The following is a 15,004-nucleotide window of genomic DNA, read 5'->3' as shown; positions in this document are numbered from 1 at the left end:
GGAGGGGCAGAGAGACAGGGAGAGCTTCTTGAAGCAGACTCCATGCTTAGAGCTTGGAACCCAATGTGATGCTCGATCCCAGGACCCGTGAGGTCATGACCTGAGCTGAAATCAAGAGTCAGAAGCTCAACTGACTGAGCCATTCTGGCGCCCCCCGGGTTAAAACCCACTTATGTCTGTGTACACACTGACTTAAATTCTGTTAAAGTGCCCACACAGATGCAGCTTCAACATGTACAGAATCCAGAGTGTGAGCTCCCAGCCTGAAGCAAACACACGGGAAAGCGCAGCCAACACGAACTGCCCTGCTGCTGGTCTCTTCCATCAACCACACAGCAGTTCAGAAGGAATGGAGCTTCAGAGCTGTACCAAACTGCCCCACATAATCACTGCTGTGCTTGTCAAGCATCAAAGATCTCTCCTACAACACACGTTTAAAAAAAACTTTCACTTTCTGAGGGGCATCTGGGGAGCTCAGTTGGCTCAGGTCATGATCTCATGGATCTTGGGATCAAGCCTCTCACAGGGCTCCCCTACCCCTCTGTGCCTGCCCTCTCTCTCTCAAATAAATAAATAAAATCTTAAAAAAGAAAAAAGCTTTCACATTCTGGGTTTAAGACAAGGACAAATCTATAGAGAAAGATGTCTCAAACTCAAAGAATGGATGCACTGTCTCAGAGATCATGTTGACAGTAATAGCTATGATGACACCGTAGTATCTCACGTTGAAAAGAAGCTAATACTAGTTCTCTAACACACAACTCTGGCACCACAAAACTATTTTATATTTATGATGCCAGAAAGAGCTTCTGTGGAATCCCAGTGCAGGGTAACTGTGAACCCTGGCCCTTGTTTCAGTGACATTAGGCAACTACTCCATGGATGGGGCTCTGGGGTGGGATTCAAGCATTCCAATCCCTGCTCTCTACATACAGGGCACAGGGTGAGTCCTTGACCCCATTAGGACTCCCTCTGCTTCAGCGTCCTTGTCTGCAAAATGAGGATTCCAACAATGCTTCTCTCTAAGGTGGTTGTGAGCATGAACAATTCATGGAAAGTGCCTGGAACAGCCTCTCATAGAGCCATGTACACTGATAAACACCTAGCTATTTTTACTTCCTGGTGTTATTGGTTTGCTACAGAAAGGTGAAAACGATGTGATGAGGATAACATGTACAGTGTCGGCTTCAGGACCTTGTCCCATGTTTTAATTCTGAAATTCTGTTGCTGCCAGTTACACACTTTGTGAAGTATAGGTTTGCTGTATGGAATCTGAATGAGTGCTTCTGATACTGAATTTTATGGACTAGGCACTGAAATGAGTGTTAACAATATACACGGTGCTGCTGGGAGGGCTTGATGAGATAAGGAATTTGAAAACATAGCAAGAGCTCAGATGCTGTGACAAGGCAAACACAAAGTGCTGCTGAGAAAACCAGTGCTGATCTGTGCACCTTGCAATGCATTTTATCATGATGATAAAAAAATCCATATTCAGGGCAAAGGTTTATTGACATAGTACAAAAACGTCTCAAGTTCCACATGTACCCAGTTTGTTTTTACTTAAAAAAGATAACTGACTGAAAATATTAATAAGCATTAAAAACAAGTAAATTCATATAATTAATTATAAATTCAGTTGAAACAAAATTTCAGTTTAGATTAAATTTACCTTGTGAATTATAATGAAGTTTTTCTTAATTACCAAACAACTCCATTCACAGAGCATTCTGTTTTTCATAAATCCTGACCTCTTACCCAAGGAAATGCAGCCTTTTGGGTAACATTTATGTAAACATGGAAACCTATAATATATATTTTTATTACCAATTTCTGTAGTTATTAATATAAAAAGTTAATATGGGGGATCCCTGGGTGGCTCAGCAGTTTAGCGCCTGCCTTTGGCCCAGGGCGTGATGATCCTGATGTCCTGGGATTGAGTCCTGTATCAGGCTCCCTGCATGGAGCCTGCTTCTCCCTCTGTGCCTCTGCCTCTCTCCCAACCTGTGTCTCTCATGAATAAATAAATAAAATCTTAAAAAAAAAGTTAATAAACTTTAAACAACAAAGTGTAAAAGTGGGTACAGCCCCCTTGTGGGGCAGCAGTGTCACTGCTCAGCCTCCTCTCCCCCCTCCAGCAGTGCGAGCATCATGGTGCAAAATCTCTAAATATGCCTAGTCTACTTATCACCATAGGAAAGTCATCAACAATATTACAGATCTGCCTACAACAAGCACCAGTTTCATATGAAGTCTGGTATAATACGCACTTTTTAGTACATATAAACTGTGTACTAAGGCAATGAGATCAGCAAATTCAAACAAATATCCAGAAAGAATGAAAAAGAGGTGCTTCTGTGACTGGAGAGCGTAAGGTATAAAATGTGCTGCATGAAGCAGAATGACCTCTGACAGCCACACATTATTTCTGATTCATATAAATTAAAATTTTTGCCCCTACAGAAGGTCGTGATGACTCCACTGATGGACAATATCTGAGCTGGTTAGTTTTTTAAAATTTGATTTTTCACCAGTGGCAAAAATACTGCGCCACTTAACCAACATGACAAGGGCTTCAGAAATCACCCAGCGATCAGGGTGGAGTAGATTATGAGAGCTCCTGAGTTACCACATTGGAATATTTGCATGGAACAGCTCAGCATCTGAAAATGGCTCTGACACACAGAATTACCTTCCAGGAAAATGTACTTTAGAAAGGAGATCCAAGCTATGGGAGTTGAGAATCAGGACCCAACAGTCATCATGGATAAAAAGGACAAGTCTCCTAATTATTATCAGGATGTATTTTTATAGAAAGGTTTAAAACTTGAAAGGAGGAAGTGTATTTTCTTAAAACAAACAAAACAACAACAAAAAGAAAAATCAGCCTGTTACATAAAGATAAAACGTTACTGCTCCTTTACTTGCTTCTATTCCTCTTTCTGGTCTGCGTGGGTCATCTGTCATTCCAAGTCTGGGCAGGAATTACTGACTTCTCTAAAGAACAGGGAGCTAACTTATCAAGTAAACAATCCACTCACTTCCTAGAAGATACAATGAAGGCTGGCCAGTGCAGTGCACTGATCTCTGGCCAAGCCTGTACCCCTGCGAAGATGAGGATGGCTGTGCTCTTGTGGACACCCACTGTTACCGTGCAGCCCGTCTTAGCACTTAACAGATCTCCAGCAAAAATGGCCAGACCTCTTGTGTGTAAATTGATTGGAAAGAAAGAGTTAACTGTTGGTTTTGGTGAGGCAACATTTAAACACCAAGGCATAAAAGAACAATAATTATTTTTTACATAACTTCTGAAACTTTTTACAATCATTATTTTAAAAACAAAAACATTAGAAAGGGGAATATCACTGATTAAGCGAAGAGCTCTTTCTGTTTTAACATCACACATCCAAAAGCTAACTTCAACTCTCCAAGGAATAAGCTCATGGTAAATAGATTGATTATTAGGATAAGACTTTGGGAATTTCCGTTGAAGGTGGAAAATTAAAAGAAAAGGCGTCTACAAGAACAAAGCTCAAAATCCAACCCTAACAACTAGGTATTTCCAGTACCGATGGGTGGTATTTGTTACTACTGGTAAATACCAAAGAGACTTGTGTTGTGGGCAAATGAGAATGTTTCATCTGAGCCATGGAGAGAAGCTGTACCAAGCTGTACAAGAACCAGATGAAAGTACTACATTTATGGGAACCATTTAGGTAGGATGTCCTCAAGGTCTCTCATGGGGAAAATGATTTCTGTAACAACAGAACGAAATAAAGGAAGCCAAGGTTTGGGGCTATTTCTGGCTATACCTCTGGCTACCACTGTTTTCGGGTGCCATCTGTGTACACAGTTCTCTAGAGGCCATCCAATCTCAGAGGACAGCGGAATCAGAACCTGACAGCTTCAGTGCACCAGGAACAGATATAAAAGACTGTATATACGATATCCGCTTCAGAAAAATGATGCTGATTAAAAAAATCAAGAAGGGAAAACCATAACATTCTGTGACAACTTCATGGTCACTTGGAGTCAGGGGTTTAAAGAGATGCACAAAGAGGTCTGGTTGTCCAGGGGGTCCCGGCAAGTGTGTCTCCACAGTCCCTCAACTGCTGTTCGCTGCTGGAGTGTGACCACAGGATTCTGCGAAGACACGGACGGATTCCTTGCTTTCACAAGTGACACAGTCCTCCAAGAAAGAACAAAAGCAGACAGCATGATGTACCATCATCTGAAAAGTTTTAAAATCCATAATACGCTGGCCAAACACCTTATTTCTAGTCCCCAATTTATTCAATTCACATCTAAGAAGAGCTTATGTGACAGTTCATTCCTTATCATTAGAAGGAATAGGATAATTGTTTACACACTTTTGCTTACATTACTTTGGGGCTCATTCATACACTCTTCTCAAAACCCACAAAATAGTATTTTGAGAATGAAAATGCTTAAAATGAGTAATGGGCTCAGCTCCCGCTTTTCAGCAATGCCATCTGTACCAGCCTTAAGTTCCAGGAACTCGTTCTGTTCTTTAAAAATGAGGGTGGGGAGGATTCCAGCACATATTTATTTCAGAAGCCTTAATATCACACTGTTCTGAACACCTAGTTTACTTCTCTTGCTAGAGTTCTTAACTTCACATCATCACATCCCACATTCACATCTTGACTCCTGAGGGAATAAAGGGCTCATTACTGGTACAACTGTCACAACCATTCCACAGAGCCACCATGAGGACCACTGGCAAATCAAAGCTCCATTGCCCAGGCCGTTCGCATATGATCTTATTGAGAAGATCTCATAACAGCAAAAGACCACCTGGGTCTCACGGAAAATCCTGCATGAACACTTCCTCTAGTATGAATCTTACTCCATTCACACACAAATTGAGTATCTGAAATGCAAATCTCTTAGTCCCCTCCTCCCCTCAATCATATATCAAAGCAGGTGCCCTGCAACATTCCAACCAATAAATACGCTCTCAGTCAAAAAGACCTGTGGTCAAAATGAGAGGGACTGTGCAACCATATATAAATTATTTAATATCTATACATGTTACTTTGGTGTTTGTAGGTAAAGTAGGGAGACTAACACCTACGGTGGAAATATCTGTAAGGACTGTATTTTCAGTGGGATCAGTGGGAAGTGTATGAAGTGCCTCGGGCACCACCTGGCCCAGAAAAACATCCACACTGGATAGCTGCTGTCACTGTGCTTACCTGGATGTCTATTCCTTGAGGGACAGTCTGGCTCTGAATCCAGGAGTGCACAGTGGCCAGCTCCTGCCTCTGCCCACGTGAGAACCAGGGCTGCTGCCCCTGCATGCTGGCCAGCTTCTCCAGGTCCTCTCTCAGTACAGCCTCTGTAACTCTGGGGACAAACAAGCAACCTCAGTCCTGTATAAGGCACTTTTTGGGTTTGCCATATATTTTATATCTCTTGCTAATATACAATGTGCATGTTAAATAACAGAATCCACACTTTGTCAGGTCGGTGAAGCCAGAACATTTTTTTCTGGTGCAAAGCATCTGTGCAGTGCTTGAAGGACGCTGACAGAAGAAACAGATTCCCCTCAGCTCCTCTCTCTTTTTAGAATGGGAAAAACCAAGGGACAAAAAGAAAAGTTCTGGCACTTGTGTGCTATCTTGTGAAGGGCTGCTTTTCTTTGTTTTCTGGTCTCATGATGCACAGCATGCTGGTTGAGCATGGGTCTGAGTGTGTGTGTGGTACAGTCACTATAGCCACTGTTCTAGGATCATTCATCACTTGACCTCGAATGAATGTGAAAATATATTTCTCTAAAAGCATGTATAAAAGACGTAATTTAAAAGTCACTTTGTATTAAACAACATACTTAAACTATAAAAAAAAACTCATATAAAAGTAGGTCTTCTAAAGTGCTTTCTTACCTCTCAGGTACCTGATATGTCATCAGAATGCACTCAGGTGTTTGTTTTATTATTCTCCACATAGACTCTTCAGCTAAACCGGGAAATGTTTCTTTTCCCTGTACACCTTGAAACTGCTGCCCATTTGAGGTGATTTCAGAAGAATAATCACTACTAGCAAGGTATATACTGCTGTCACTGCTTCCTATCAAAGATCAACAATAGTTACAGGTTAGGAGAAACCTGTTAGGGGTCAATTTGCCAAATTTATTCTTCAAAGACTCTGGCAACCAGCTGACAGTCTTTGTTGCCACCCAGCCCAGCCAAGCCCTGGGTGACCCCACTTCCCAATTTTTCTATCTTCTCCTCCATCTTCCCTAGATCTCCCTCTCACTCTTCCCAACCTGTCCACACTAAAGTCCATGCCTCACTTTTTCATCATTAGCAACTATTTCATTGCAGCTCCAACTCCCAAATCACTAACATCTCAGCTTTACTTGTTCATCTGCTTGTTCAAGTGTACCAACTACGAAGCTCAAACAGTGCCTCAGCCTTTCAGCTCAGAGCCCAGAGTCCATCACTCAGTAACACACTTTGCAATACCTGAGATTTCTTTTTCCCTCTTTCACAACTATTCAAATGTCAATTCTCATAAAGCCAACTGTCAATTCTGTTCTTATGTAAATCCAAATAGCCAAAGATATGGAGAAAAGTCATATATAATAAGGCACATTGGTTCATCATCAGCAAAAGGATCATCCAAATGCTGCGTAATTCTGTGACAATCTCTAGCCAGCACACCAGCCTGTCCCAGCAAGCACTACTTTCTACTTTTCTGATCCCTCACTCTCATCTATTAGAAATGGAATTCATTATCTTGATACTAAATGTAAGTTTACTCATATCTACACTCTCTCCTCACCTCTTCCTGTTACAATAGAGAAGCCATCCATTCATCCTAAGGCCCATCCCTTTATGGCTGCTTTGAATGAGCCTTGCAGATCATTCCTTTCCTATCTTGCATTTAACCTTTCTAGATCCTTCTAATCAACTCTGAAACAATAGAACAAACAAAAACTCCAAAAGTACCTAATTTTTTAAAAAGTATACGGGCAGATATAAAAGATGTTTTTCCTCATTAAAAAATATTTAAAATTTAAAAAATTCCCTAAAAGGTAATTGTTTAAAGCAACTATAACAGTAATTTTATTGTGGGGTTTATAATACATGTAGAAATAATATTTTTTGTAAGCAAAAATAACACAGAATATGAAGGGGAAATGGAAGTACTCTTTTAAGGTTCTTAGACATAAAGTGATATAATACATATAACGTTTGAAGGTTAACTGTGATAGGTAAAAGATGAACTTGTAAATCCTAGAGCATTGACTAAAAAAGAAAAACAAAGAGAGGTACAGCTGAGAAACCATCAATGGAGAGAAAATAAAATAATTAGAAATACATAATTATCAAAAAAGGAAGAAGGGAGGAGAAAAAAAAGAGAAGATGAGACAAACATAAAATATATAGCAAGATGGAAGATTTTATTTAAACTTGACCATATAAATAATCACACTAAATGTAAATGGTCTAAGTATTCCAATTAAAAGGCAGAGGCTGTGATATGAATTTAAAAAATATCAATATCCAATCATATGCTGGTTATCAAAAACCAATTTTAAATATACAGATAAGTTAAAAGTAAAAAAAGGAAAAATATGCCAGATAAACACTAACCAAAATAAAGCTGGAGTGGATACACTGATACATAAATAGATATAAAGCAAAGTACTTTCCACTATAAAGAGTTCAATTAATCAAAAGGCCTAACAATCTTAAATGTGTATGCACCTAATAAAAGAGTATCAAAATATATGAAGCAAAGATTGAAATTACAGTGGGATGATGTAATGTCTCAGTAAACCATAAAACAGAAAATCAGAATGTAGAAGATTAGATCAACATTATTAGCCAACTTGATGTGATTTACATTATAGAAGAAACTACTCAACAATAGCAGAACACACATGCTTTTTAAGTACACATGAAACTTTTATCAAAATAGACCAAATTCTGGACCATTAAACAAGAGTCAGTACATTTTTAAAAAAATATAATGTTTTCTGACTATAAGTTAGAAGCCAGTAAGATATCTGAGAAAATCTGAAATTAAAAACATTTTTAATAACCTATGGCCAACAAAGAAAATACAAAGGAAATTATATTTTGGACTGAATGAAAATGAAAATACTCATGTCAGAATTTCAGTAATGTAGTAAAGTAGTGCTTAGAAGAAATTAAAAGCATCAACTGTATATATTTAGAAAAGAAAAAACAAAAAAAAAGAAAAGAAAAAACAATCTCAAAACAATGCTCTGAACTTAAGAAATTAGAAAAGAGCAAATAAAATTCAAAGTGAAAAGAATAAAGATTAGAGTAGAATTGGATGATACAGAACCAGAAAGCAATAGGAAAAACACTCAATGAAATCAAACGTTACTTCTCTGAAAAATTATAAAATTGGCACCTATCCAGCCAGAATGATCAGGAAAAAATTAGTATCAGTAATAAGAGAGAAGATGTTACTACAGATTCTACAGACCTTAAAAGAATAAGGGAATATTATAAGCAATTTTGTGCCAATATATTCAACAACTTAGATGAAATGGAGAAACTCCTTGAAAGATATAAATCACCAAACATCACTCAAAAAGAAATAGATGACCTAAGTAGTTCATATCTACAAAAGAAATTGAATTTGTTGCCAAAAGCCTTCTCACAAAGAAAACTTCAGGCCCAGAGAGCTACTACACTGGTGACTTCTACCAAACATATAAAGACAGAATATTATTTCATTATAAATTCTTCCAGAAAACAGAAGAGAAGAGAATATTTCCCAACTTATTTTTTAGGCCAGCATCACCCTGGTACTAAAATCAGGTAGAGATATTACAAGAAACGAAAACAAAGGGCCAATACTTGCTATAATAGTGTGATAATCCCTAACAAAATCTTAGGAAAGAAAATCCAGCAATATAAAAAGGGTAAAATAGCATGACCAAATACAAGGTTTGTTTAATGTCTGAAAATTAATGTAATTCACTGTATTAACAGAATAAGGGAAAAGAACCATATGGTTACCTTGATAGATGCAGAAAAATAATCTCAGCAAATTAGCAGAAAAGAATTCCTCAATTGTACTGATAAAAGGCATTTATTAAGACCTACATTTAACATCACATTTAATGGTGAAATTCTGTCTGCTTTCCCCCTAAGACTGCTAAAAAGACAAGAGTATCAGTCTCACCACTTTTGTTCAACATTAGGGGTCGTAACCATTCCAATAAGGGAAGACAAATAAAGACATGCAGATCAGAAAAGAAGTAAACTATATTTGCAAACAAGATTGTCTACATTGAAAAGTCCTACAGAACCTACAAAAGAGCTACTAAAACTAATAAATGAGTTTAGTAAGATAGAATATACATTCAAAATAAAAATTCAATTAGATTTCTATATGCCAACAACAAATACTAGGAAACTGAAATTTTATAATGCCATTTACATACAATAACATAACAAAATGAAATCCTTAGGGATAAATATAGCAAAATATGTGTAAGACTGGTACAGAAAACTACCAAATGCTGCTGAGAAAGATTAAAGACCTACATAAATAGAGAAATACATCATACTTGTAGATCAGAGGACTCAATACTATTAGGATGATAATTTTTCCCAAATTGGTCTATTGATTCAACATGATGTCAATAAAAATCCCAGCAGGACTTTTTGTAAAAACAAACTGATTCTACAATTTATATGGACAAAGGACCTGTAATATCCAAAAATTTTTTGAAAATAAGAATAAAGTTGGAAGAGTTTACTTCCTTAGATTTTAAAACTTATCTGAAAGCTACATTACTCAGGCACCTGGGTGGCTTAGTTGGTGAGTATCTGCTGCCTTTGATTCGGGTAATGATCCTGGGGTCCTGGGATTAAGTTCCACATCAGGCTCTTCACAGGGAGCCTGCTTCTCCCTCTGCCTATGTCTCTGCTTCTCTGTGTCTCTCATGAATAAATAGATAAAATATCTTTAAAAAATTTAAAAAGCTACATTATTCAAAAGAATATGGTATTACCCTAAAGCTAGCCATAAAGATAAGTAAAACATAAAAGAGAGCCTACAAAGAGATTCAACATATATGGCTAATTTATTTTCAACAAAGGTGCCAAGATAATTCAATGGGGAAAAGACTAATCTTTTCAACAAATGGGACAGGAACAACTAGAGATCCATATGCAAAGAAAGTGTATCAATCCTTACCTCACACCACATATAAAAATTAACTAAAAATGGATCACAGATCTAGCTACAAAAGAATATTAAAAAAGGGGTGCCAGGGTAGCTCAGCGGGTTGAACACTGAACTCCTGGTGTTGGCTCAGGTTGTGACTTCGGGATTGTGGGCTCAAGCCCCACACTGGGCTCTGTGCTCAGTACAGAGTCTGCTTGTCCCTCTCCCTCTTTTCCTCCCCTTGTGTTCTCTCTTAAATAAATAAAACCTTAAAAAAAAGATTGTTAAAAAAGATACAAAAGGAGCACCTGAGTGACTCAATCAGTTAAGTGTCTGATTCTTGATTTTGGCTCAGGTCATGATCTCAGGGTTGTGAGACTGAGCCACAGATTTGGGATTCTCTCTCTCTCCATCTCTCTGTGCCCCAACCCCCATTCGTTTGCGCATGTGCACTCTCACTAAAAAAAAAATAAATAAAAATAAAAAATAAAAAACAAGATACCACAAAGGAATCACTTGTGCTAAGTCCTATGTCAGCAAACCAAGACTTAGCACCGTTAACCTAACTGCAGTTTCATCTTCCCAGGAATGTAACTTTTAATCAGTCAACATGGAATTACCTGGTCAGGACTAATGATATAATCCACCTGATAAACCCCTTCCATTTCCCTTAGGACTGTGACTTTGCCTGAAATGCATTCTTTACTAGTAACTTCCTTTTTCTGCCCCCTAACTGCCAAAAATAACCCCCAAACCAAAATCAAAACCAAAAAAACCCTTCCATTTTGTAGAGCCCTTCAGAATTCCTCTCTATTGCTGGATGGGATATTGCTCAATTCATAAATCATTGAGCAAAGTCAATGTGATCTTTACATATATTCAGTTAAACATTTGTTTTTTAACAAGATAAGCCTATTAAACTTCAAAAGGAAATAGAAGACCATCAGTGACAAAAAAGAAGAGCATTACATAATATTAAGGGGATCAATCCAACAAGAATCTATAACAATTGCAAATATCTATGTACTGACAGTAATATAATAATATTGGGAAACTTTAACACCCCATTACATCAAAGGACAGATCAGACAGGAGACAATGGCTTGGGAAAACACATTAGACCACACAGGACTTATATAAATATTCATATTTATTTAGCTATTAGTTACTTAATGTTCCATCCAAAAGCAGCAGAATACACATTATTTTCAGGTGCATATGGAATATTCTCCGGGATAGATCACATGTTGGCCCACAAAACAAGTCTCAATAAGCTTTAAAAGACTGAAATCATATCAAACATCTTTTCTGACAATAATATAAAACTAGAAATTAATTATAAGGAAGAAACTGGAAAAAACACAAATACACAGAGGCCAAACAACTTGCTACTAAACAGCCAATTGATCAAGTCAAAGAAGAAAAAAACACATGGAGACAAGTGAAAATGTAAACATAATGGACTAACGAGAAGCAGCAAAAGCAGTTCTAAAAGGGGAGTTTATAGCAATAAGGGTCTACCTCAAGAAACAAGAAAAATCTCAAAATAATATAACTTTAACACCTGAAAGATACAGATAAAGAGCAAACAAAGCCCAAAGTTAGTAGGAAGAAGGAAATACAGATGAAAGTGGAAATAAGTGAAAGGAAGACTGAAAAAAAACAGAGAAAAAGATCAATGAAACCACAAAGTGATTCTTCAAAAAGAAAAAAAAAAAAACAAATCGATAAAACTAGCCACACTCATCAAGAAAAAAGAGAGGACTAAAATAAATAAAATCATAAATAAGAGAAGTAACAACTGACACCACAGAAATGCAGAAGATTAAAAGAGACTACTATAATAAATTATATGCCAGTAAGTCAGACAACCTGAAAGAAATGGATAAATTCCTAACAACATATATTCTTCTAAAAACAAAATCAGGATGAAATAAAAATCTGAATAGACTGATTACTTGTAATGAAATTGAATCAGTAATCAAAAAACTGTCAACCAACAAAAGCTCAGAACCAGATGGCTTCACAGGTGAATTCTACCAAATATTCATTAAAAAAAAAATTTAAGTCCTATTTATTTAAGTAATCTCTACACCCAGCGTGGGGCTTGAACTTATGACCTTGAGATCAAGAGTCACATGCTCCACTGACAGAGCCAACCAGGTGCCCCTAATTCCACCCAACATTTAAAAAAAATATTTATTTATTTATTTATTCATGAGAGACACAAGAGAGAGGTAGAGACACAGGCAGAGGGAGAAGCAGGCTCTTTGCAGGGAGTCTGATATGGGACTTGATCCCAGGACCGGGATTACACCCTAAGCTGAAGGCAGATGATCAACTGCTGAGCCACCCAGGCATCCCTCTACCAAACATTTTAAGAAGAGTTAATACCTATTCTTCTCAAACTATTGCAAAAAATAAAATAAGAAGAAAAGCTTCCAAATTCATTCTATGAGGATAGTATTACCTTGATACCAAATCCAAAGACACTACAAAACAGAAAAACTACAGGTCCATACCCCTGATGAACACAGATGCAAAAATCCTCAACAAAATATTAGCAAACTGAATTCAACAACACGTTAAAAGGATCATTCAGCAGGACAGAGTGGGATTTATTCCAGGAATGCAAGGATGGTTCAATATCTGCAAATCAATCAATGTGATACACCACATTAACAAAATGAAGGATAAAAACCACATAAGCCTTCTCAATTAATTGCAGAAAAAGGATTTGGCACAATTCAGCATCAATTCATGATAAAAACTCTCAACAAAGTGGGTTTAGAGGGAACACACCTCAATATAATAAAGGCCATAAACCCACAGCTAACATGCTCAATGGTGAAAAACTGAAAGCTTTCACTCTAAGATCAAAAACAAGAAAAAGATACCTATTCTGACCACTTTTCAACATAGTACTGGAAATCCTAGCTTCAGCAATCAGACAAGAAAAGGAAATCAAAGGCATCCAAATTAGTAAGGAAGAAGTAAAACTTCACTGTTTGCAAATGCCACGATACTATATATAGAAAACTTTAAAGACTACCAAAAGCCTATTAGAACAAATCAATTCAGTAAAGTCGTGAGATACAAAATTAATCTAGAGAAATCTGTTCTATTCTTACACTAATAATGAAGTAGCAGAAAGAAAAGTTAAGAAAATAATCCCACTGGGGTGCCTGGGTGGCTCAGTCAGTTGAGCATCTGCCTTTGGCTCAGGTGGTGATTTCAGGGTTCTGGGATCCAGCCTGGTGTCGGGCTCCCTGCTCAGTGGGGAGTCTGCTTGTGCCTCTCCCTCGGCCCCTGCTCATACACTCTCTCTCAAATAGATTAATAAAATCTTTAAAAAAGAAAATAATCACATTTATATAACTACAGCACGAAAATATTTAGAAATAAACTTAACCAGAGATTAAAGGCCTCTAAAAACTACAAGACCCTGATGAGAGAAACTGAAGACATAAACGAATGCAAAGATATACCATGTTCATAGATGGGAAGAATTAATAGTTAAAATGTCCATATTACCAAAAGCAATCCATAGATCCAATGCAGGAGCTACCAAAATATCAAAAGTTTTTTTTCATAGAACTAGAACATATAATACTCAAATCTGTATGGAACCACAAAAGACTCCAAATACCCAAAGCAAATTTAAAATAAAGAACAACACTTGAGGTATCACGATCCCAAATTTCAAGATATACCACAAAACTACAGTAATCAAAACAGTATAGTACTGACACATAGACCAATGGAACAGTATAGAGTCCAGAAATAAATCCATGTTTGTATGGTCAATTACTCTATGACAAAGGAGGCATGAATATACAATGGGGAAAAGACAGTCTCTTCAATAAATGGTGTTGGGAAAACTGGACAGCTACACGGCAAAAGGATGAAATTGGACCACTTTCTTATACTACATGTCAAAAGAAACTCAAAATTGATTAAAGACCTAAATCTGAGACGTGAAACCATAAAACTTCTAAAAGCAAACATAGGCGGTAATCTCTTGGACACTGGCTTTAGCAACATATGAAATGATATGTCTGAGGACACCTGGGTGGCTCAGTGGTTGAGCGTCTGTCTGCCTCTGGCTCAGGGTGTGATCCTGGGGTCTGGGATCGAGTCCCACATTAGGTTTCCTGCAAGGAGCCTGCTTCTCCCTCTGCCTATGTCTCTGCCTCTCTCCTCTGTCTCTCATGAATAAATAAATAAATCTTAAGAAAAAATAAATGATGTCTGCTCATGCAAAGGAAACAGAAGCAATAATAAACTATTGGGACCACATCAAAATAAAGTTTGTGTACAACAAAGGAGGCCATCAAAAAATGAAAAGGAAAACTACTGAATGCAAGAAAATATTTGCAAATAATATATTTGATAAAGGGCTACTATCCAAAATATATAAAGAACTCCTACAACTCAACACCAAAAAAAAAAAAAAAAAAAAAAAAAATCTGATTAAAAAAATGGGAAGAAGACCTGAACAGACATTTTTCTAAGGAAGACATACAGATGGCCAACAAACACAGAAAAGATGCTTAACATCACTCACCATCAGGGAAATGCAAATCAAAACCACAATGAGATGGTACCTCACACCTGTCAGAATGGCTAGAATCAATGACACAAGAAACAACAGGTACTGACAAGGATGTGGAGAAAAAGGGAATCCTTGTGTACTATTGCTAGAAATGTAAACTGGTACAACCACTGGGGAAAAAGTTCCTCAAAAAAATTAAAAATAGAATGACCATATGATCCAATATTGGATGTTGGATATTTATATTAAAAACAAACAAAAACG

The 15,004-nt window shown here is 37.2% G+C and overlaps 1 protein-coding gene across 12 annotated transcripts in view; it reads right to left on the bottom strand.

Annotated features, from left to right (window-relative positions):
* Positions 1–2,786: 2,786 nt before the first annotated feature.
* Positions 2,787–15,004, bottom strand: part of PER3 (period circadian regulator 3) — a 53,747-nt gene continuing 41,529 nt past the window's right edge. For 10 of the 12 annotated variants that reach the window (XM_038537844.1, XM_038537839.1, XM_038537840.1 and 7 more), the window contains 3 exons: positions 5,910–6,093; positions 5,220–5,370; positions 3,681–4,189 (listed from right to left, as the gene is read on the bottom strand). In XM_038537844.1, coding sequence (XP_038393772.1) covers positions 4,106–4,189; positions 5,220–5,370; positions 5,910–6,093 — 419 coding nt within the window. In that variant the 3' untranslated portion in view covers positions 3,681–4,105. Of the gene's footprint in view, positions 4,190–5,219; positions 5,371–5,909; positions 6,094–15,004 lie in introns of those variants that run through there. The other 2 variants (XM_038537838.1, XM_038537847.1) reach the window with 2 other exon arrangements.

Source organism: Canis lupus, chromosome 5 (genome assembly GCF_011100685.1).
Source record: "Canis lupus familiaris isolate Mischka breed German Shepherd chromosome 5, alternate assembly UU_Cfam_GSD_1.0, whole genome shotgun sequence".
NCBI classification, from domain to species: Eukaryota; Metazoa; Chordata; class Mammalia; order Carnivora; family Canidae; genus Canis; species Canis lupus.
Note: the sequence above shows the minus strand (reverse complement) of the source record. Positions and strands in the feature narration are given on the sequence as shown.